The sequence below is a fragment of the Thunnus maccoyii genome, chromosome 14, assembly GCF_910596095.1.
Source record: "Thunnus maccoyii chromosome 14, fThuMac1.1, whole genome shotgun sequence".
NCBI lineage: Eukaryota > Metazoa > Chordata > Actinopteri > Scombriformes > Scombridae > Thunnus > Thunnus maccoyii.
In genome coordinates, this window is record NC_056546.1 from 30635200 (window position 1) to 30658869 (window position 23670).

The following is a 23670-nucleotide window of genomic DNA, read 5'->3' on the forward strand; positions in this document are numbered from 1 at the left end:
ATGCCATAAACAAGCATCAAGTTATGAAGTTTGCTGGTGAGGTGAATGACAGCTGAGATAGTCTTCAGAGGCCAACAGCATCCATGACAACACACTGTCCCCTGGAACTTTGTTCCGAAGTAAACACACAGATGTACCCCGTAATTATTTTAAATACCCCAAAATGAAAAAGGAGCGATGTATTTTGCCTGTTTGTTGGTAATAAGGTCATTTTGAAAGAAAATCACGTCAGATTTATTACGTGCTGCAGAAGTCATCACTCCATCTTCCCTGTAACATCCAGATTTTTACTCAGTTTTACAGTCATACTGTACCCTGTAATAACATAACAGGTACTTAGTAGTTAAATAATAACTTAAGTATTAATTCTCTCTAAATTCTTCCCAAATTTCCACATTATTGCTCAGTAGGTTGTACATACTCTGTTATAGTAAATAGGTACCTGGTAGGGGAGACCAGGGACAGTTGTAACACTTTTTGCAATTTTCCTGATAAATCAAAAAACATTTACACTGGAATAGTCCATTTGCTACATTATAAACTTCAATGTGTCAACTAGTGAAACAATGTATTTAAGTGGTTTTATGAAATAGGTACAGGTTACAAAATTGATTTAAATACAGTCACTCCACTGTTACAATTGTCCCAGTGTACAGGGACAGTTGTAACATATGCCAGGGACGGTTGTAACATGTCAAAAATATACATAATTAATCAATCAAATACTCAAAATGAAAAAGATTATTTAACATTCATGTTATTGTGATCATTCATTTCTTTTTTAAAATAATGAATACCTTTTTTCACACTACATGACAAAAAAGAGCCATCAAATTAAAATGCAAGAAAATTATTTAATGGGTAGAACACACATCCTCAAAAAGTTTAAACATGAAATCAAAATGGATTACTTTGAGGACAACATTCAGTACAGGGTCACATGGCAAATGCCATATGATTTGGCCACTGTCCTGACTGATTTGCCCTGTTTTATGCCATCTGAAGCCCTCTCCGGCAAAGGAAGTGGGACTCCCCTGTTTATCTTCCTCTTTCTGATATTTAGCGTGCTATAAGCAAACACATTTGTTTCTACTGACTGTAAGCATGCAACTGATTATCATTAACTTAGCATTTAATTTTATGACATTTTATATTTAATGTGCTATCTTTCTATTGAACTATCTATCTATCCATCCATCCATCCATCTGTCTAGTTTTTGTAGGCCTTATATAAATGTTGTAACAAGGTGTTACAACCGTCCCAGTATCACCAGCTATGTTTTCACTTCATGTGAACTAGCTTGACTGCTAGTTTGACACATGTTAGCCATTTCTATTTTTAGTTAACAAAACAGTGATTCTAATAATACTTGTTTGGATTCCTAGACATTTGATCTCAGGACAGTATCCAAAAAAAAAATACATCTGATAAAAAAGTTTAATTTTCACCTCAAAAAAAGATTTTTGCTGGTTACTTTCTCTGGGAGTTTCAAATGTGGCTCCTTTTTTGTAAGCAAGAAGACACTCTAAGTGAGCACGTGCAGAGTGAGTGTAATCACTGTAGCTTGTTTCTGATTGGAGGAATTCAACTGTCCCATGTTACAACTGTCCCTGGTCTCCCCTAGTTAAACAATAACTACAGTATAAGTAATTTGTAAGTTCCTAAATTGTTACCCCTTATTCCATAACTTAACATCTTGTTCCTCTGTACCTACATATATGTATTGGTACGTACTATACTGGTACACCGTTAGTACAAGAGATTACACCATAATGTGGAGTAATTACACTGTACATTGCGGACTGTAATCTAAAGCGTTACCAAATAAATTCACATTCAGTCAGTAGTCAAGTATTTAGCAGTGCTTTACAGAGGAGGCCAAAATCTCAGCTGGGAAACCTAAAAGGGATGGATCCCAGTGGCAGGATTTCTGGTGTCTCTGCTCTCTAAACAGCAGGGGGAGTGCTCGTACCATTATCTTCTCTTGAAAGGCAGTCAACAGGATTGCTCCTCCACATGGTGGTCACCACAAGCCCCCACCCCACCCCAGGACTGGGCTTACATCCAGTTTCATCATCTGGAGATCAGCCTGATTCTGTGGCATGACGTAACCCTGCAGGCCCTTTTAAATGGCCTGAGGAGGCTCCATGAGAGGTAGTGTATCAACAGATCAGCTGGTGAAGTCATCTAATGAAGTAATCCAACACATCTGATCTATTTCTAGATGCTGTGAACTGGTCATTTTAAAAGACTTTAAGCAGAAACAGCTTAGAAGGCAAAAAAGTACTACTACAAGAAGGGTACAATAGAACTTCACTGGAGTAAAAAAAAAAAACAATTTATAAGTTTGGGTCATAATGTGACTTAATGACCTTTTAGAATCTCCTTGATTAACTTGGATGTCCTTAAATATTCTTAAACGTTTTATGTTAAAAATTATGCAGTGTTCATGTCATATTGGAATAATCATAATTATGGGTTTCCGACTTGTAAATAATGTTCATATCAACATCCTCAACCTGACTTTCTGAAAGCTCCAATATATCCGATGTGGCATGTAATAATACAAAAGTGCCTGAAAACCAAGCAAATATGGACACCTCCCACCAACCAAAGACTGTCGTTCAATTTCATTAAATCCTAATCCAAATTCAATTGTTATATTGTCAATGCACAGGATTTTAATCCTCACACAAACAACTCTGTAATCATACAACCCTCTTGCTATGAACACTCACAAGTTGTGAACACTGGAATATATCCCATCCCTACCATCCATCCTATATGACGTGAAAGCAGCATAGACATCTGTTCAGGTTAAAGTTGGGTGGAGTTATGCTAGAATTATATCAAACCAAAAAGAATTGTGTGTCTGTAAATGTGTAAGGGTCTCAACCCCCATTCATTTTGTTCAGAAAGTAACAAATTCCATCTTTGATGTACAATGGGATAGCAGGCAAAGGTGAAGAAAAGTGGCACATTAACCAATCATACCTGACATCCATCAGACATTTATTGTAATAAACTATGACGCGTGACAAAGGAAAAACCAGTACAGGCGTGAATGCTTGACCCCTACAGTGAGGGGATCTGGTGGCTCTATTATGCTGTGGGGGGCATTTTGCGGGCATGGTTTGCTGCACACTAAATTACAACATGTAGCAGTAGCAGTTGTCCACTTACCCATAGGCCTCACTCCAGAATTACACATTCAAGAATTTCTAAACAGTTTCAGTGTTTCTGGATGAAGAAGCGTAGCACTAGAGTAGCAGTACAGTTGTCTTGTAAAAAGTGAACTTGGGTTGTGACTAACTATGTGCAGAGATGGATAATGTCATTAAATATTTAGTTGACAGTTAAGAACACTGTCTGATAACCTGATGCAACACAGTTGAGACATTTGTTCTATACCAAAGGGAGTTCACTCCCCTCAGGCTAACTCAATTACTGCCACAGACAATCTAATTGTGCTCACTTTCCATAAGTGGACTCCACTGGGTGAAGAGCTCCTTTGGCATATTACTTTACATTCCAGGTTGAGTAATCTAAAGCATATGATTTATTTTGTGGGGATTGTAGCAACTTTTGATCAATTTATTGAAACCTACTGAGACTTAAGTTGTCGTGATTCCTAGAGGAAGCAGTGTTGATTGGACACACCCCACAATAGAAGTCTGAGAAACTTACAAGTAGTGGCTCCAAAGCAGAAAACATCAGGGGGTCATTAAAATGACCCTTTTAGGAGCATGAATGTGCCTAAAAAACCTCAACGCAATCAGTCTGGAAGATTTTGTAATTTATGTTCATTATGTAAGATAAATTGTTGTCCTTATGGTATCTAAATTAAAGCTAAGGGGGTCACCAACATCAGTAATAATGATCCTCTGGGAACCATAAATATCTACTGCACATTTCATGGCAGTCTGGTTGTATCTGTCTCTGGGTGAAATTGTTGCATGGAATAACACAATGATTTTTCATAATATCTCAAGTATTAAAAGCTGGAAAGTAGTAAAAAAGCAGGATGTCCCCCTAAAAGCACAAAATGTTTTTTTATGTACAAATTAACCAAATGAGACACAGTATGTTGATTAGAGAGCTTTAGATGTGGTAGGTGTTTTTGTTTTGTTTTTTGGACAGAGCCAAACAGACAGAGCCCCAAGTCTTGCTCTTATGCTAAGCTAGGCTAACTACATATTCCTATGACTCCCATATTCTATGACTCCAGATCCATACTTAACATGCAGATATGCGATTGAGACTGATCTTCTCATCTCACTCAAGAGTTTTTTTTGAAACAAAGCCAAAATGTTTTTCTCAGTGCCCGAGAAAAGCAATTTGACACATTACCTCCTACTGTGGTTCATCCAGTGTGCGTGCAAGGACTCATTTTAACAGGTAGTACATTAGTATTCAAGCAGTACTTGTCATACAGGAACATAATTCACACTAATGCACTGGTGCAACAGCTTTGCCATTCATTAACTGGACATCAAGGCAGATGTGAGAGTGAAATTGTTTTATTCTATGCACAATCACTCCATCTGTCTAAGAACATGTATTCCCTCATGACTGCTTATTCTCACTTCTGTCTACACATGAATGTGTATGGCTAATTTTGTCGCTCCTGTAAAAAACAGCAGTCATGCAGCAGTGTATTGGTGTGAGGAGGGAGGATGGTGATTTCTCTGAGGAAAACACCAGTATTCTCCAGACAGACCAGTGCTTCATTAGCTAATGGTCTTGTCAGGATAATCTATACAGTCTGTCAGACAGCCACAGACAGTCTGCTGCTTTCCCACCATGCTGTCCTTCACCTCCCTTTGGCTCCAACTCACTTCCCCAAAAGCACTGGCTGTGATTGTCTTTCCCTCTCTGTTTCTTGGCTTTTTTTTTCTTCTTCTTTCATTTGTGGTCTTTTTGTCATTCCTTGTTCTCAATTCAATTCAATTCAGGTCAGTTCCAGTCAATTTACTGAAAATTCATTTCAATTCACTGAAACTGCAGTAGAAGCAATATGCATTCCTGTTGAGTGTATAAGTTCATTCTTGACCTCGGAAGTAAAATTGTACTTGAGGTCAACTTACAAGCTTTTTCAGCCTCTTTCAACCACATCTTCATCAGCAGGTGGAGCTAACCACTATACTCCAGATGTGGTTGAAAGCTCCAGATAAATAATAAATGTTTGTTATTACTGCATATATGAACAGGCAGCTAGTTTGGCTAGCCAGAAACATGCAGATCCCTATGCAGTTAGCTGCAATAGTTAATCTAGAAGACTACTTCCTGTGTTTATGTTTGGCTAGACTCAGAATGAATATTTGAAATGATTTATGTAAAACTGAGGTTTATTTGGAAAGCCCTGATGATGTTTTACCACAACTGATTGTGATAAACTCAGACACTTATAAATTAACACACACTTTACACACAACTCCATTCACTCTGTCTGTAACTGACAGCTGTGGTTGTGGACCAGCAGTCAGCAGGGGGGAAGGGCAAGGTGAATCCCCCCCACCCCCAAGCCCCATATTGCATGCACACACACACACACACACACTTCCTCTTTGCCCTCTCCACACTATACCAGCTGTTGCTTTCCCCAGACCCTGTGCCCCCATCTATTATGCAATGCTAAAAGACAAGAACCCCTGCACACACACACAGGGACTTTTCTCATCATGCAGCATAGCTGAATCATAATGGAGAGAAGAAGACTGTGTGACGGTGTGTAGCATTAGAAGATGTTTGACAGCTCATATGCGTTGTTAACTGAAGTCAGTGTTAGGTGGCTGTAGATGTAGCCAGGTGCTGTTTGAACAAAAGCACATGCAGTATAAATAGAAATTGTCCAGTTTACAAAATCACTGTATATGCAGACCCTTTATACAGGGGTGTTAACACAATTACTATAACACAGTACAGTACATAGAAACACAGTAGAAACAAAGTACAGGGAAACTACATAGGCCTGGCAGTATGGTAACCCTAGCAGATCAAGATACCCACCACTCCATTTCTTATGCCAGAAGAATAGTGTTCTCCTTATTTTGTAGAAGAGAAGCAATCCTCCCCAGATGTGTACTAACTTCTGTTATCACAGCAAACAATAATATACAATAGACACTTTTCATCAAAAGGATACAAACATATCTTGCACCATGACATCAAATTCAATTTCTGTATACAGTAAGTACAAGGATACAAAGTAACCCTAAGGGAGCCCATCACCCAACAAAACTAAAACAGGAAAAATAACTTGGTATACAGTAAGAGACTGGAATAAAAGCCTTAATAATGATTTAAAGGGATATAAAAAGAAACTATGGTGTGATCCCATGGACACTACACCGCTCCTGCTTGCATGACTTGGTGATCTCATGCTGTCCATTCTGCCTTCTCCAGAAAGTCAGCTTGGTCATCATCTCATCAAGTGGACACAGAGCCCCCACCATGGTGAGTGTGGATGCCTCTCTGGTAAAAAAAAAATCTGAACTCATTCTATGTACACTTTGACGTTAACACTGCCAACATTAGCATTAACTCATCTGCTGGTGCAGTTGGAATGAGTTCTGTGTTCTCACTGGAGGGTTCTGAAGCAGGTGAACATTAGGAAGGCAGGCGCGGATAACATTTCTAAGCATGTTCTTCCGATCTGCACTGACCTTCTACCTCCACTATTTTACCTGTACCCAAGAACTCTTCACCAGTCTGTCTGAATGACTACTGCCCATTAGCCCTCTAGGTGAGCACCCAGGACCCACAGTTTGCTTATCGAGCAAACAGACAGCTCTGGTATTGCACACAACCCTCACCCACTTAGAAAACATGAGGGTGGAATGTGTGAGATGGCTGTCAGAGTTCAGTTTTTAATACCATAATCCCCACCAGACTGGCTGCTAAACTGGAGGACCTGGGACCAAACACCTTCCTCTGTGCCTGGATCCTGGACTTGCTGACTGCCAGAGCCCAGTTGGTCAGGGTGGACAGTCACACATCAACCCCCCTTATCCTCAGCCCCAAGGTTGTGTACTTAGCCCCCTTATGTACTTCCTGTACATGCATACCTGTGTGATCAGCTCCAATTCCATTGTCAATTTTGCTGATGACATCGATGTGATAGGCCACTGACAATGATGAGTAGGTCTACTTGGAAGAGATGAGGATTTGTCACTATGGTGCAAGCCTAATAACCTCTTACTAAGAGCCAGCAAAATCAATGAGCTCGTTGTTGATTTTGGGAGGAGGCAGCAGAGGACCTACTGTACACAATCCTGAGAATCGACAGGACACTTGTGGAGGGGATGAGTATCTTCAGGTACCTGTAGTCCACATCACCAAGGATCTGACATGGTCCACAAACACACACACACACAGACATCATGGCCAGAAAGTCAAGAAAACAGTTTTATGACCCTAAACAGTTAAAGAAATTCAAATATCTCTGGGTCCTAAAGACCTTGTACTCTGGTGCCGTGCAGTCTTTTAATCTGGGAGCTTTTCTATAAGCAAAGAGAGGATGATTTAACATTGACTCTTTTAGCATACTATTAGAAGAACTATCCAATGTCTCAATATGATTTATTTAATTTGACTGGAACAATGATTGTAATTTGATGAAGCATACAGCGCATCAAACTACTTTATAGTTTATTGTTTTGCTTCACTGCAGTATTGTGATACTTTATTATTCAATAATCTTGTTTTTACATCTTTATTTTTGCTGCACAGTTTGGCTGTGTGTTGTATTCACATTTTAGCCAAATAGGGAGACACTTTCTCCTCTTCACAAACATTAAGAGGGCCTGGACATCTTGATTTGTCCAACAAGCTTCTTTCTTAAAGTACTGGTCGTCCTGCTCCATACAGATGCCGTAGTAAAATGGTGGTTACTGGTGCTGTGTTTGTTGTAGTCGTCCTTGTTATGATGTGATGTCACATCTGCTTGATCAATTATGATCTACTGCACTGCTTGCAATCTTTGAAAGTACGCGGAACTTGTATATAATATCTCCTGAGCAGTGCCCATATTTATTTCTAGGAATAAATTTGGAGGCAGAGAACAGGGGCAGACAGATCTTTTCTTCCGTCTGTAGTAGCTGAAGCTTGTCTAGCGTCTATAGGAGAAGTCAGTGCTAATAAAGAAGGAGTCACCCAGCCTGACCTCCCACACACAGCACTGGTAAATACATAGATCTGCTGAAAGCTTTCAGGGCTAAGTTATTCTGCAGCACTGAGAGCAAACAAGACAGAAAGGGTCAAAGGTCATGCTACAGCTTGAGAAGCAGAAACATAAACAAGACAAAGCTGAAATGCTGAAAGGCATCCTTCAATCTCCCAGCTCGGTCTGTTCTAAACATTAAACTGTTCCTGATCCAGAAGGTCTGGAGAAACATTTGGGGAGATAAGCTTGCATGATGTAAGCATGGGAAAATGTTCAAGAAATTGTTGGAAAAATGCTTTAATTAGACAGCAAGCTGTTACTACACTCTGTGTATCATTGTCATTTTACATTTTTATACTGATAGTACTATACCTCCAAATTGGTAAGTCTGCAAATATATGCATAGCCAATAAGAAATTGCTGCACATTGTGACCTCTTACTCACCATTTTATCCTGTTACCTTCCTCTAACTCTTTCTACATCACTAAGCTAATCACAGTTGTTTCCACACAGGTTCCCTGACTGGGACTTGAATCCTAGTCTCCCAGCTGCCAAACAGAGGTGTTTACAATTCCACTATCCTGACTAATTGTTGCACACAGTTGGCAGTATTAACATTTTATGCTAATTAACTTCATCTGTGTACAAAAGAAGCTACAAAATCTAAAGTGAGGTTTTAAAATTACTTCTAGCAGACAGGTTAACAGAGTAGTATGGAGTAGAGTTAAACTGAAGACTGAAGTCTTGTAAGCAAATACAGTGTAAAGCAACTGCATAATCAAACTCTTTGCATAAGTTTGCTGTATGTGTGTGCAGCATATGCCCTGATATAACTGTGCCTATCAGTCAACTGACAAAAATGTCCCTACCACAATGGATAATATAACAAGCTTTTGAAATACAATATATTGTTAAAGATGAAACCAGTGGTTTCCAACCTTTTTGGCTTTTGACATCTTTGACAAAAAGCAGTGTGTAGTCAGGTCACATTTCAGATGTCTATGGGTTGTTAACAGCTCCACCAAATAGTGATTTTTCCCTCTAAACTTCTCACATGCTTTCATTTCAACAAATGTTCAAATGATCCAATATTTCACCAAAAATAAAAGATCAGAGAAAAAGTCCAAAAACTGTAAACAGATTTGCGTATCAGAACTTTGTTTTTTCTTATTTCCTCTCCCATTAATCAGATTTATCTGGTGACCCTTTGGAGGGGCCCAATCCTTAGGTTGGCAACCACTTGACTAAACTAGCTAACTGTATATAAAGTAGTTCAAACTAGCTCCACCTCCAGCAGCTACAACAGTAACATGCTGCTCTAACACTGATGCTTCAGTATTAATGATGTAATGATCTCATATGACCAAACCGGTCTCATACAACTCAACCGGTCAAGGCAGATGGCGCCCACCCAGACCCAGGTTCTGCTTGAGGTTTCTTCCCATTAAAGGGGAGTTTTTCCTTGCTGCTGTCGCTAAGTGCTGCTCATGGGGGAATTGTTGGGTCTCGTAAATTAAAGAGTATGGTCTCGACCTGCTCTATGTGAAAAGTGCCCAGAGATAACAGATATATACAGTATAAAAATATATCAGTTATTGCAGAATGAGTACTTTTACTTTAATACTTTGAGTACATACTTTTACTTAAGTAGGATTTTTCATGCAGGACTTTTACTTGTAATGGAATATTTTTACATTGCTGTATTGGTACTTTCACTTAAACAAAGGATCCAAACACTTCTTCCACCACTAGCGGTAAGAGAGGAAGAATAGTTCTGTAGTGCAGGCACAATCATTTCCCCTGTTTACATGAAGATTATCAAAACTATGCCATAATTATACAGACATATCTGGACTGTGTTGGAACCTGACTCGGGAGCAACTCATTCAGTGTCTCAGTTCATAGCTGTGGAATGATAACCTTATATATAATGGTTTGGGGAAGATATGATATATTGTGTTTTCTCAAATCATAAGGGCTGAAGTTGGATTTTTCAAAAGCTTTATTTGAGAGGACACTTAGATTTTTTGGGGGGGCATGTGAAAACTATAAATTGAACTAAAAAAATATGCTTGATATAGAAAAAAACCTCTGTACTCTATGGAGATGATTAAAAAAACCTAATGGTTTGACTTTGCACTGCATCTTTGCACTGTAATGTGTAAAACACAACTGTGTATTTGTCTGCTGCAGGTTTACAGGAAAGGGTCAACTGCTTTGTCAGCACATCGGAAAGAATGCTCAAACACTGTCACCATGATTTATCAGTCCACTTGACTCCTCACAAAAGAGTTTTCAGATCTTTTAGACTGCCCATTATTCTTATTTGTGTGTTTCTGTGTGTGTGTTAGTGTTTGAGGTCATGAAAGTTCAAAGTTCATCCCTGGTGTCTGTCCTCCCTTTTCCCCCATGGTTTCAAGCACAAGTTTTGGCTCAACTTGTAGCCTTGCTACATGCTTGTCCTTACCATGAGCTACATGAGCACCTCATGGTAAGGAAAAGCACATGGTAAAGAAAAGAAAAATTATAAGAAATGAAATTTGTGCGCTGGTTACAGGGTGTGAGGACTGAGACAGATCACTGTGGATGATCCTGGCACAGAATCAAGCCCATATTTCTCCCAGCACAGACAGACAGCTGTGTGCAGCGCATTTCTTGCAGGTGAAGAACATGCAGAGACACAGAGAATACCAGACAGCTTCCAGTCAGAGAGGTGCAGGAATGTATCAGTGTGTTCACCTCTGGAAACCTGAGGAAAGAAGGTGAACACAAACAGTTTCCAAATGAGAGATATTATTTAAATTAGCATGTGTGTCTGTGTTTTGCTTCAGAGCACTTCTGAAAAATTACATTTTTAATTTATTAATTACAATTGTAACTTTTTATCGTTGTAATTTCGCTGATGAATGTTTTGCATGTTACTTTTTGTTTTTTGTCAAAAACGGCAGAGTTTTTACATCTGAATATGGTATTGTGAGGTATCACCTGCTGTCTATCTGCTGCTCTGCAGGGGAAATTGCCGTGGACATCATAGTGTCTGCTACAACAACAAAAAATCAGTTACAATAAAATATATCAATTGCACATGCCCATCTACATTAGAAAAGTGCACTCATAGAGTATGATATCTAACAGTGATCAATGACAAGAAAGATAGCTATGGCATACACATATTTCATAGACATATTTGAGCTGATACTCAGGGTTGAGGACATGAGTTGGATCTGAGATTATTTTCAGGCCTGTCTGATCATGGTTTCTTCGAAAATACCCTGCAGACTGGGATGTTGTGGGACTCTGATGATTTTCATGGCTGACAGTATGAGTTAGATGATCTGGACCTCTAACTGTACTGTCAGGTTAGGTTAAAAGTGTGTCAGTTGTCAGGGAGATGAAAAGTTGGTTTGTTGCACACTTTTATTACGTTATTCTTAATTTTTGGGCCTTGGGAGGATATCAAGTCATTCCAAAAGGCTAAAGTCATTTTTGATTCAGTTAAGTCAAGTGTAACGTTATCAGCTTCATGAATATACTGTAAAGTCCTCTTCCACTAAAGGTAAGTTAGGGAAGGTAAGAAGTTCTGTGTGGTTACAAGAGTATATTTGATAGTCAATATAGTCTACGAGTCATGTGTAGCCGTTATTTTAAGTCGTCACACAATAAAAAAAAGTTGGGAAACACTGCTCCACAGTACTCAGCATAAGAGAGGTTGTTTTTTTTTTTTACTCATTTGTGTACAACCAGACCTAAAACTAAGCTGACTTAATATTTAATCAATCCAGGTGTTCATTGCCTCTTCTCATGAGGTGAGTTTTTTACTTTGCATATTTGTTGGGAGAAGTTTGAAATGTGGGTAACACAGTGGCAGTGTGTGGGTGTGATGTTTCATCTGAAGGCTGGTGTTATAGAGTTGAACTTGATCTCATTTGACATGGTACCAACTGTAATAGCTGCTGACGCTGCATCCACTCTGAACATGCCCTCAGAAATAAGCTGATGTTAAGACTTGCCCTGCATTCTCCCTGAATGTCATGTAGCCATAGGCCAGGTGCCAGACGAACACAATGCAGAGGACTTTTACACTGGAAACTGTAGACAACCTGTCTTCATCAGTGAGCTGGCATCACAGACTAACACCATGCAACAACAGGAGTGATCTGAAACACATAATCAATGAGTACTGTTACCATCAGATGTTTATACATCTTCCTACTTCTCCGGGCCGTTAATTTCATATTTAAGCAAACCTGGTTATATAGGCTATTTACTTTGCTCTCCCATTTTTAAAAATTATTAGTTCATGTATATTTAAAGGCAAAAACAATAGCTTCTTCCTTTCTTTCTTTCACTCAGACTCTTGACTTGACTTGCTGGATTTCTATATTTAAAACCCATTTCTTATGCCATGTATGTGTTGTCAAATTGCTGAATGTGTTATTTTTTTAAAAAATTTGCAGTGTTTTTTCCCCCCCTAAATTCTGCCAATGTTTTTATTTTCTTCCAATGTACAAAACAAAATAAAATTAAGGAAGGAGAGGGAATGCATTTCTTCTATTCTGTTGTTCACGTGGTATTCAAGAGAAAAAATGAATGCTAATGAAAACTAATAATAGTTTAGTTTGAACTGAGGTTAAAAAAAGGATAGCTAATAAATAGAATGTATAATGAATTCAATAGTGGAAGACTCAGTAGCGGTAGAAACAGTAGTAGAGAGGATAATAATAGCAGTAGTATACCCTGCTTTAATATGATATGATTTAATATTTATAAGTGCTTTTACCCTAGGATTTTCCATGCCGCGCACAACTAACACTGAGAGTTACGATAGCACGTGAATCTGGCATGGGTTGTATGCTTGCCTCGCCATGTGTTTTACGACATTACCTACCGTTTCACGGCAAAACATGGCGGTACACTGAGCAACGCGGTTAAGGAATAGGGCATTGAACGGAAGATAGTTTGTTTTTCCATCTCTTCTCGTTCACAGACAGTTCCGTACATCAGCGCACTGTGCTGGTGGTGACTGCTGACTTCCAGCAGAGTCAGTGGGCAGGTGAGACATGGCAGCGCAAGGAGGCGTCCTGTTCCAGGAGAAGGTCAGCAGGCTGCTCAGCAAACACAACGGAAAACCTGTCATCAAACCCAACAGGACTCTGGCTCTGAGAGATGCGGTGGCCAACCGCAAACCCAAGAAAGGAGGTAAAAATAAAGACTGTTGGACTGCATGGTCTCGTGCACCTTTAGCATTTTCTCCTGAGTGACGTCATGACCACAAACTAAGTTTGTAGTGGTTCATAGATAAAATCATCAGATGGGAATATGTGTTGGTTGATCCAAAGAATATAAGAATACATATGAAGGTACTTTATCACATGAATGTAACCATCCTGTGAACAAAGCAACAGTGGCCTAATACTAACAGATACTGCGGTACATAAATGGCATGCCTACATCTCTAACTTGTCTTGCAGTATATACCGTCATATTACAAAGCCCTGTTAGTTTACTTGAAAAGCTTAGGCCAATTCATCTCTTTACTAAGTCAGATTGACCTATGAATGAATGAATGACCTACATTGCAGGCTGTATAAATGAAGTTGGTCTGTTAGCAGGGCTGGGTGATAATTCAACATTAACAGAGGGGTACAAGTGTAGGACAACAAACAGCATACAAAGGAGAGAAGAGATTTTCTGACTTTTGAATGTCAGAAAACTCCCAAAATGTGTTTTTCACATGATACAGAAAATGTGGAACACATGGAAAACAAATTATTATTATATTGTATTTAGGCTTCAGCCTATGATAATTGTGACATAGATCGCCTTGAGGATGGCATTATCTGTATCACTGGACCCACATATTGGGTCTGTTCAGTCTGTTTCATTAAAGGTTCTGTACGTAGGAATCAGAAATTCCTTCTCATTAGGGACACTGCTGCTGGCTCCCCCAGTAGACAGTTGCGGAGGGAAAGACCCCGTCCAGCGGGCCAGTATCGCTGTTACCTACCCTGGGCATACACAAAATAAGGCATAGTAGTAATTTGGGTGAACTGCTCCTTTAAAGATCCAAAGAAAATCAGTATGTCCACCAGTTTTTGCATCCTGGAGAATAATCCTTCTGTTCTGAATCCTGGAGATTGCATAGGTCCACATACAAGCTCCCAAAATGTGCTGCATCATCCTGGCTAAAGGAAATGTTAACTGCTTATTATGTTTGTCAGTGGCAGTTAAAATAAGGACACGGGCTTATGATGATTTCATGTAGACAGCCAATAGAGAGCTTGTATGAGCTAGTCAGTTATAAACAGTGCTGAGAGCTGTTTGAGCCCTGCAGTATAACAACCAGAGTTCATTTCCTCTGACTGGAGTTGTGTTGATTAGAAAAGGTAAATAGAGAGTCAAGCTGTGTGTTTAGAGCCACTTACTCATCTGACAGGCAGCACATAGTGATGGGAGATTTACTTGGGCTGAAGGTTGGTTTGAATTGATTATATATTTCTGTCTTGTTCCTTCTGAAGCTGAAAAGTTGAGAGTGGGAAGATTATTTTCCCCACTTTAAATTCCCATTTCAAAATTTTCTTTTAATAATATCTAGGACCGAACCATCCATGGACAAAATCACATTTTTTGGATTAAACTGAGATTATTTTCTATAAACTCCAGACCTGTGCTCATAGTCAATGTAGTATGGAACAAGATACGATTGTATCAAGCATTAGAACACATTTATCTCTGTTATACTGTATGTTTACATGAATAGAATCACATGAAATAATATAGTCGCCTGTTGTTGGTTTGAGGTCCACATGACATGGAAGTAGGTGAAGTTATGTTAGAAATCCTCATTCTGTTGTTGAGGTCCTCCAACAGTTCCAACCAGTCAGTCAGAGAAAAGTCAAGTCAACTTGTTTTCTGTGGTGCAACTAACCAGTTTAGAAAGAAGTGAGGTTACCAGACCTATGTAGTTGTCACACGATAATGTGAGGTTCTTGGTGTACCAGCAATAAAAAGTGTTTTCACTGTTAAAAAATTCAACGCCACAAGAGAACTTTAAATGATTGAATAAAATACTATGGTAAAATACTGGATAAAATGATACAAAAGTAAAAAACAGAATTAACAACTTTTGTTTAAAATGGTGATGCCAAAGTCCAATACCACTAATGGGCAATAACAAATCAGAAAGTGGAGTCTACTTAAATTCCCAGGTGCAGCACGATCCCACTGTCCCTCTTCCTTGTTGAAGCTGCTGCAGCCGCTGCAGAAAGTAAAAAAAAACACCTTCAGTTGTGGGTTTGCACAAACAGCGGCTCACACAACACACAGGAAGAGTTCACTTGGTTCACGTTTCTTTACTTATTGTGTAGTGGGCGTTGAACCAAGTCTTTCCACCTCCCGCCTTGCTCGTCCACGGCTATCCGTCAAGGACCTTGTCTCGGGCCTTACTCTTGCTCCATCGCCCTGTATTTGGGCTGGTTGTGGCTCAGGAGGTAGAGCGGGTCATACACTAATCAGAAGATCAGAGGTTCAATTCCTGGCTCCTCCAGTCCACATGTTGAAGTGTGCTTGGGCAAGATACTGAACCCCAAATTGCTCCTGATGGCTGCGCCTCGTTTTGTGAACATGTGTGTGAATGATTAGTTTCTACTGATGCACAGGTTGGCAACTTGCATGGCAGCGCCTACCATCAGCGTATGAATGTGTTAGTGAAAGGGTAAATGTGGCTTGTACTGTAAAAGCACTTTGAGTGGTCAGAAGACTAGAAAGGCGCTAACTAAAAGTGCAGTCCATTTACCATTTACCATTTAATCCATCAGCAGACTTTCCCGGTGGAACACCTCAACTCTGTGGTCCAAACTCTGTCGTGGGTGAAACTCTCCACTTCTCTGGACACACTTGTCCTCTCTCCCTTGCTGTGCTCCTCTCACCTGTCCCAGATCAACTTAAAAAGCACACTGTCCTATGTCAGCCAATCCTGTGCTATGGGGCTGTGGTTCAGTTAGTCACAGCTGTTTCTCATCACCTTTATCCTCACCTTTATCCTCAGTCCCAAACAACATCTATCTCTCTATATAAAGTAAGGATGCCTGAGACATCCAGCAAAAATCAGTTACAGTAAAAATATACAATATACAATACAGTCATTTACATATGACAACTCTTCTGAACCACATTAATGTTAACTTCACAGACTGACAGGACAGGACTGAATCCTGGACATCTCAATTCAATTCAGGGCTTTTAAGGTGATGATTTTGAAATGATGATTAACTTGAACAGTTGAGTAACAGAGGCAGTTATCATAATAGCAACATCTATGTTTCACCTTCCACAGCTTGTTCAGACAACTGTAACTTCTGAAATTGTTACATAAAATAAAATCAGTATTAAAGGGTAAACGTGAAGCTTTCTCTCCACAGAGGCTACCTGTATCACAGAGATGTCAGTCATGATGGCCTGTTGGAAGCAGAACAACTTTGTGGACGGTCTGTGCTCGAATGAGATTAACTCCTTCTACACCTGTGTTGAGAAGGCTCAGGTACGTTCACATATTTACATACAGACAACACAACTGACACCAGGATTTAGCAAACAGTTTTTTATCATCAACTCACCAGGGTTAATGAAGGCAGCTGTGTGCTATCAGATGATGTGCATGTCCAATTTAAAGCAGGCTGAGTAGAGGAATGCACAAATATACAGAGCACAAAAACAAGTGAACACTGGGAAATAAGTTCATAGGAAGTACCAGATTATAAAATACACCAAATTATTTTTGTACACACTAAGGTAGGGCAATATGGTTGAAAGCAGTATTATTAATTATTATTTCTGATATTTGGCCATATGACAAATGCATACACAAAGGATAAGGATGATGATTTTCCATATTTTTCTTATTGTCAGTCACGCAGGAAAGCGGTTCTGTTTATAGCTTCGCTAGCTTGTTGTGCTACGTATCATGACCTTGTGCTACATGATAAATTTCCCAAAGAACTTCAACACAAAGTCATGTGATATGTAGCACAAAAAACTAGTGAAGGTCTGTAAATGGAACCACATTTCTACACATGAAATGTGGCATCTGCTGTACAGGAAAACTCTCTCCTGAGAGTGAAAATGTGATTGCCTCTTTGGAGCCATTTCTAAACAAACTTATGGTAAGCACTCTCTTCAGGGACAAAGCAACATGTCACCCAGTGCAGCAGTGTAACTCACTGACTTGTTTTTAATTGTTTTTGGACAACAATGGAGGTCTACAACACAGAGGAATACAATATATCATCAGTCATCATCAACATCAGTCTAGCTTAGATCCTTAGATCCTGAGGTCACATACTTGAATACACACTGGTTGTGATCACAGTGGCACAGCAGAATCCTTGTTTCCAGTTCAGCTGGCTGCAGCAGACTATAGAAAAAGATAATAATGGCAGCTCACAGACAGCAGGCTCTAGCTGTTTCCTGGGAGGAGGCACAACAAAATCTCCCCCTCTTCCTCTCTCACCCACAAGTGCACGATGCTGTTTGCTGCAGAATCTTACTTTTCCATCTCCACATCAAGTAATATGTCCATGTCAGAAAGTTGTGAAGTGAATCAGAACATCAGTTTTGATTTTGTCAATTCAAAGTTGCCCGCAGCTGTTCTGGAAACCAGGAAATGTTCATCAATCAGAGTGCACCACGCTCAAAAGACCACTCTATCCCTGAGCAGTTCACATCATGGTTGCAGAGAGCATTACAGTGATAGGGCCCATTTCCTGTTTGTGTCTTCAATATCAATTTTGTCAAATCCTCTGCAAATAATGACATTGAAATGACAAAAATTGTCATGTTAAGAGATATTATTATTATTATTATAATGTTTAGGTTTACTTTTTACTTATTTTACTTTTTACTTTATTTCATCTGGATAAGTGTGGAAATCAACAAATGTATTTAAGACTCAAATTAATATGAACATAATCATGTTCTCCTGGCTGAATGTCAGATATCTCAGCTTCATTACAATGCTAATGTTTAGAAGGTGTTCACACAGTGCATTTCACAGTGCACAATAACAATTTTTCCCTGCATGGAGGGAACATCAGATAACATGAAGTGTAGTTGAAATAGTTGAAGGGAGAATTGAACAGTGGAAGAGAAAGATGCCACAGAGTGGTGACCACAGCACACAGAGGGTATACAATATGTGCCTGTGTAGCAATATTATAGGAATTGTAAAATAATGTGGTCAGATGAGGCTGATTTTACACAGCTGAGTCATTACCTTTTATTTTAATTCACATAATGGACTACATTTTATTTAGTTAAGTCATGTGAGTGGCTTTGTTTAAAGTCTTTAGGCTAAAACTGTATTTGTAAATATAATTTTATGAGCTAATTTTGGTGTAATTGGCAAGTTTTTTACCTATACACATAAAACCTACACTTAAAAATTGTGCTATTATTCACTCTTTTCACTCACTTTTTTTTACCACAGTGTAATATTTCAAACCAGGACTGTCAGAGAACAACATCATGTCACCAGAGTTTCTACTTTATGGTTCCGACTGTCGTAAAACAGCAAAGTCACACTCTCCTTCTCTTTACTGAAAGTCAGTGTAGGACGCTTCATAAATGAGTCTCAGGTCCTACTCTGAGTTAGGAGTATTTTTAGTCCTAAACTTTCAGCAAGATTCCTGTTAGGGATTTTGAGAGGCCTGATAAATACGAGCCCTGGTTTCCCTGTTGCCATGTGCTAATCTTGGGAGGTCTTTCTACTGAGGAAGTGACAAAGTATGTTCTCAGTACAGAGAACGCTGGACACACCAAGAATGTCTACCTCTCCCTTAATCATTCACATCAGTCAAGAATGTCTACCTCTCCCTTAATCATTCACATCAGTCACTTTGACCTTAAGTTACAGAGTTTCTGTACACTACCAGTTTAGACTGCTAATGTGCTAAATGTACCTAGTTACACTTTATTAAACACATTACTTATTAAATAGCACTGGTAACAAATCATCTTCCACCTTCACAGGCTGCTATGAAGAACAAATCAGAACAGACCAGAATGCAGGGAGGACATCTGCACCCAAAACAAGCCACAACACTGCTGAAGAGATATCCCAACCTGCGTTCTGAGATCTAGAATGGATTTTTCAACGCATATGTTATATGGACTTGAGATGTGCAGGTTAAAAACAGGCCATTTGACTGAGTCTTGGGACTGGGTTTCATAATGTTAAGGTATTTTCCAGAGTGGTCTGATTTAAGAAAAATCATCTCTTTAATAGTTAGATACAGTCATTACTTCATCTGTGTCAATTGTGTCAAATATTTCAGCAATGGTATATAATATACATTTGTGCAATAAATGACTTAAGGCAACATCACTGATGTGAGTGATTTCAACACAAACACACATTTTTTCAATATGTAACTTGTATGTAACTGGCTTCCAACGTTTATTCAATCATTTCATATAGCTAGGCAGTACTCTCTAATGTCCTAGGCTTTGTGTACACAACACACTGTGTTTAATGCTTCGAAAATATAATGTGACTCTCCCCTTGTGTCCTGAATTGGCTCTGATGGAAATGACTCAGTTTTTTCTCAATCCAATTTAGCAGAGTGGTCTCAGTGCAGAGATGTTATTAGCAGATGTGATGGAATTATTCTTCTTGGATTTCATGGCCTCTGGCCCAGAGCTTACGGTTATCACTGAATACTTAAATGCCTCATCATTCCTATGGAGGCTGAGATTGATGGTCAGTGGCAAAGATGTTGGAATAAAATCAGTTTATCAGACTGATAGGGTTACATAGATAAACAAAGCTCAGTGTGGTTGACATTGATATTCCTGAATGGGTTGCATTTGATCAATTCATTTATCTGTTAAAGTACACATCATTTTCTGTCTTTCTCTGACTATATCCCAATTCCAAACTACACACTTATTCTTCAATGTTTGAGTCTGTTGTGTGTTCACACTGAAGAAGTGACACAATAAAGTGTACTTAAAACAACACTTAGTATGCAGACTAAAAAACTTAGATTTTTGGGGTATGCTGTTCTCTCAGTGCATGAAGGAAATAGAGGAGCTGCAAAAAAGTAACTATTAAGCCTTTGGAAACATGTTTTGTTTTCTCTGTGTGACAATTAACTGACTGTGGCATTTCAAAGCACATTGAAAACAGTATCATGACAATACACTGAATATGCACTGAATACAATAAGTCTGTAGTATGGAAATGCGGCAAATGCATGGACATCTACCTATCACATTACATATCAACCATTTTCTAGTAAAAATTATGAATACTTAGTTGCAACAAGTAATCCATCACAGTCTGATAATATTTTTATCAAAGGTATGTAACAATACTGTATATCTACCAGTGTTAGATTATTTTGATAATGGGAAGCTCTGACATAGACCTGACACCAGAGCCGGACAGCAGACTTTACAAAGCAAGAAGCTTCCAATTTCACATCATCTTTATGTTTGCTTATAGTTTTGTCCTCTGGGTGTGACTAACATGACAGTTCTTTGAATAAAGAGCTGTCAAATTTACGTATAGTGAATAGACTGGAACAATCAACTGTCTTTAAAGGGGTACTCCACCGATTTAGTATGCCACGTCAATATGGTGGGAGACTTAACAACAGACTGATTAAACCAATGGACTAAATCAAAGCTGCAGAGGCTGAGATTTCCATACTCTAGTATGGGTCAAACTCCATAAACACTGGACCTTATATTTCCCATAACGCAACTCATTAGTTTGTTTTGTTAGACAACTCTGCCTGCTGCCCATTTCTTTCAAACTCCAAAAAGTCCATGTTTACAGTTTGTAACTCAGGCCTTTGGTTAAAAATGAAGTTTCCAAGCCCAAGCAGAGATATAACTGATGACATCATCATGGTTATTTTCTCAGACCTGACAGCTGTCCTCGAGAGGCACGGAAGACTTTATACAATTGTTTTCACAGGCTGCATACTCCTCTCCTCATGACTTGTAAACTGATTAGGATATGTAAAATTGGTGGAGTGACCATTAAATTCAAAAAGCTTTCATAGTTCACTTTATCATTATTACAAGCATCATGTTTGCCATGGAAATCAATAACCACTACTCCTTATTAATGACTACTACTTTTATGTGGAAATTTTACATTACATCCAGTCATCTTATAAAATATGTTGCACTATTATAGATTAAACTAATGAACAGTATATAAAATAGTTAGCATCAGCTCCACCTTGATGGGCTGCAATATTAAATCACTGCTTAAACCAGTAATTATAAGTGCCAGTCACATCCTAGCTGAATAGATTTGGCCTATTCTCATGTATTATAAGTCAGGAGTCTTTTCATTCACAAAAACTATATTTCAGAAGAGTTACACACTGTCTCAGGTGAATGTGATTCTGGAAACAGCAGCAACAAAGGTGCATCATTTCATTTAATCAGTCGTTTAGTTTATTATTTTATTAAGCTAACAGTATTATTCACCTTATTTATTACGTAAGTTTCCTTATCACATGACAAAATGTAATATCCAGTGTAAACCACACAGCTTTGAAGTTGTTGGAAAGTGTTTTGTTTTTTATAAAGTTTTTGAAAGAGCCAGGCTATCATTTTCCCCGCTTCCAGTGTTTGTGCTAAGCAAGGCTAAACATAGCCTTGACATAAATTTACTGGACATAGCATACAGAAAAGTCATATCATTCCTCTCATTTGACGGGAAAAGCAAGCATGCAAAGCAAACATGTTAAATGCTGGACTGTTCCTTAAATGCGACATCCTTTTTTAACAAGCTCCCTCCCTTTTTCATTCTTTCCCACATTTCCTGATTTCTCTCTAATTTTCTGTTGTAATTAGTTAATTTCAGGCAGAAATATTCAATGATGTTGTAAGTGTGGATTTGGTTTCATGTTTTGTCTGAGGCACAGGAAGGATTTTGTGCTATGTTTGCACCCACCATTGTCAGGATGTGGTATTTTTGCTGTGTCCCTGTTTATCTGCCTGTTATTATACAGAACCATTTCCCCACCCTGCTTATCACTTCCTCCCAACTGTATGACTGCAGACAAAACTCCATCAGCCTTCAGCAACCCCTCACTCACTGTTACTCATGTCTTCAGGCTTCATATTCACTCCATACCAAATTGAACAGTTATTGATTTCTCCTAATTATCTTTGTAAACAATAAATTAGTAAAAGGTGGTCATTCAACTGATGTTCACCTCTCACGAAGCTAGAATTCTACCCACTCTAGCAGCCCCATGAAATGTGCTTTACACACCAGACAACAAAATTAGCTATTTTTAGATCCTTACCACTAGTGGGGCAAAAATGTACAATTTGGCCTGAGGTTGGTGCCATAGAGAATGCCATGTTCACCACAATCTTATCTTAAAACATTTGCTTTTTTGTAAAAATTAACAACAAAACACATACTGTGCAAAAGTCTCCTATGCAACTTACAGTAATAAACCCTCCATCCCTCCATCCCATACACACACCACACCACTAAATAGCATACGGTACAAATCTTAGACAGCAAGAGTGGAAGTAAGAATGAGCGAAAGGGAGTTGTTAGAGTGCTGATATTGAGGAAGTACTTACTGTGGACTTAGCCACTTTGAGACATCACTAGCAAACAGTTTTAAAGCTGAAATTGTAACTCTGAGTGCAACAAAAATGTGTTTCTACAGTGAGCGCATGTACATGCACACTAGTATCCTGGTATTGATCATATCAGATCCATATCCCAAATGTGTCTCCCTCCACCAAAATGATTTAAAACCTCACTGAAATCTGATGTTTTCTCTTATAAGCCTTCATCAAAACAACAGAAATATAAAACCCAAAGATTCTGACATGAAGTGCATCTACTAATCAGTTCCCCCATGTGAAGAGCAGACTGATACTGTGAGACTATATAACAGTTTAGACCATGGACAGCTCCTGGTGCTGAAAGAAGCTCTAATTAGTAAAACCACTTCCTCTCAATTAAAGAATGCTGTATGTCTTCAACTCAAACACACATCTAATTCCTCAGTAGTGTTTAACCAAAAGCCTCTTTCCAACACAAATGACCTGATTAAATGCCCTGAAAATCAGATTAGTGTTTTTGTGCCAAATAAACTATAGTTAGGGTTAGGCAACTAAAACACATGATTAAGGCTAGGTCAAGATCGTAGGTACGGTTTATAAAAACATGAATGTTAATTGCATGGCTGTAACTGAATGCAAACAGCATGAAACTCGACTCCCTATCTCGCCTATCTACCACACCAACCTCTGCACCATTACTGTCCACCTCTTTGAAGGGCAAACTATTTCCTGCACTGGCACATGATGTATAGAATTGTCCAATATGTATACAATTCGTAGATATTGGCTGGATATGCTTCTCTTGTTCATTGTTCTCGTTTTTCACAAGTGTGACAGAGACATGCTGTCTTTTACTCTACTAAGAGTAGAGAAGAATGACAGCAAACCTAACTA

At 38.8% G+C, this 23670-nt stretch overlaps 1 protein-coding gene and 1 long non-coding RNA gene across 2 annotated transcripts; one reads left to right on the top strand and one right to left on the bottom strand.

Annotated features, from left to right (window-relative positions):
- The first annotated feature begins 13066 nt into the window (after window positions 1-13066).
- chchd1 (coiled-coil-helix-coiled-coil-helix domain containing 1) lies at window positions 13067-19546 on the top strand. Its single transcript, XM_042432638.1, has 3 exons — window positions 13067-13365; window positions 16587-16705; window positions 19192-19546. The coding sequence occupies exons 1-3, from the start codon at window positions 13227-13229 to the stop codon at window positions 19300-19302; spliced, it is 369 nt and encodes a 122-aa protein (XP_042288572.1). The 5' UTR covers window positions 13067-13226; the 3' UTR covers window positions 19303-19546.
- LOC121911298 lies at window positions 15197-16458 on the bottom strand. Its single transcript, XR_006099823.1, has 3 exons — window positions 15969-16458; window positions 15523-15673; window positions 15197-15424 (listed from the first exon to the last, which is right to left on the bottom strand). It is a non-coding gene; the product is annotated as an uncharacterized LOC121911298 (long non-coding RNA).
- Window positions 19547-23670: the final 4124 nt, after the last annotated feature.

Coding starts and splice junctions, on each gene's coding strand:
- chchd1 (XM_042432638.1), top strand. CDS start 13,227: ATGGCAGCGCAAGGAGGCGTCCTGTTCCAGGAGAAGGTCAGCAGGCTG. Junction 13,366..16,586: donor CCGCAAACCCAAGAAAGGAG/GTAAAAATAAAG, acceptor TTCTCTCCACAG/AGGCTACCTGTATCACAGAG. Junction 16,706..19,191: donor CCTGTGTTGAGAAGGCTCAG/GTACGTTCACAT, acceptor CCACCTTCACAG/GCTGCTATGAAGAACAAATC.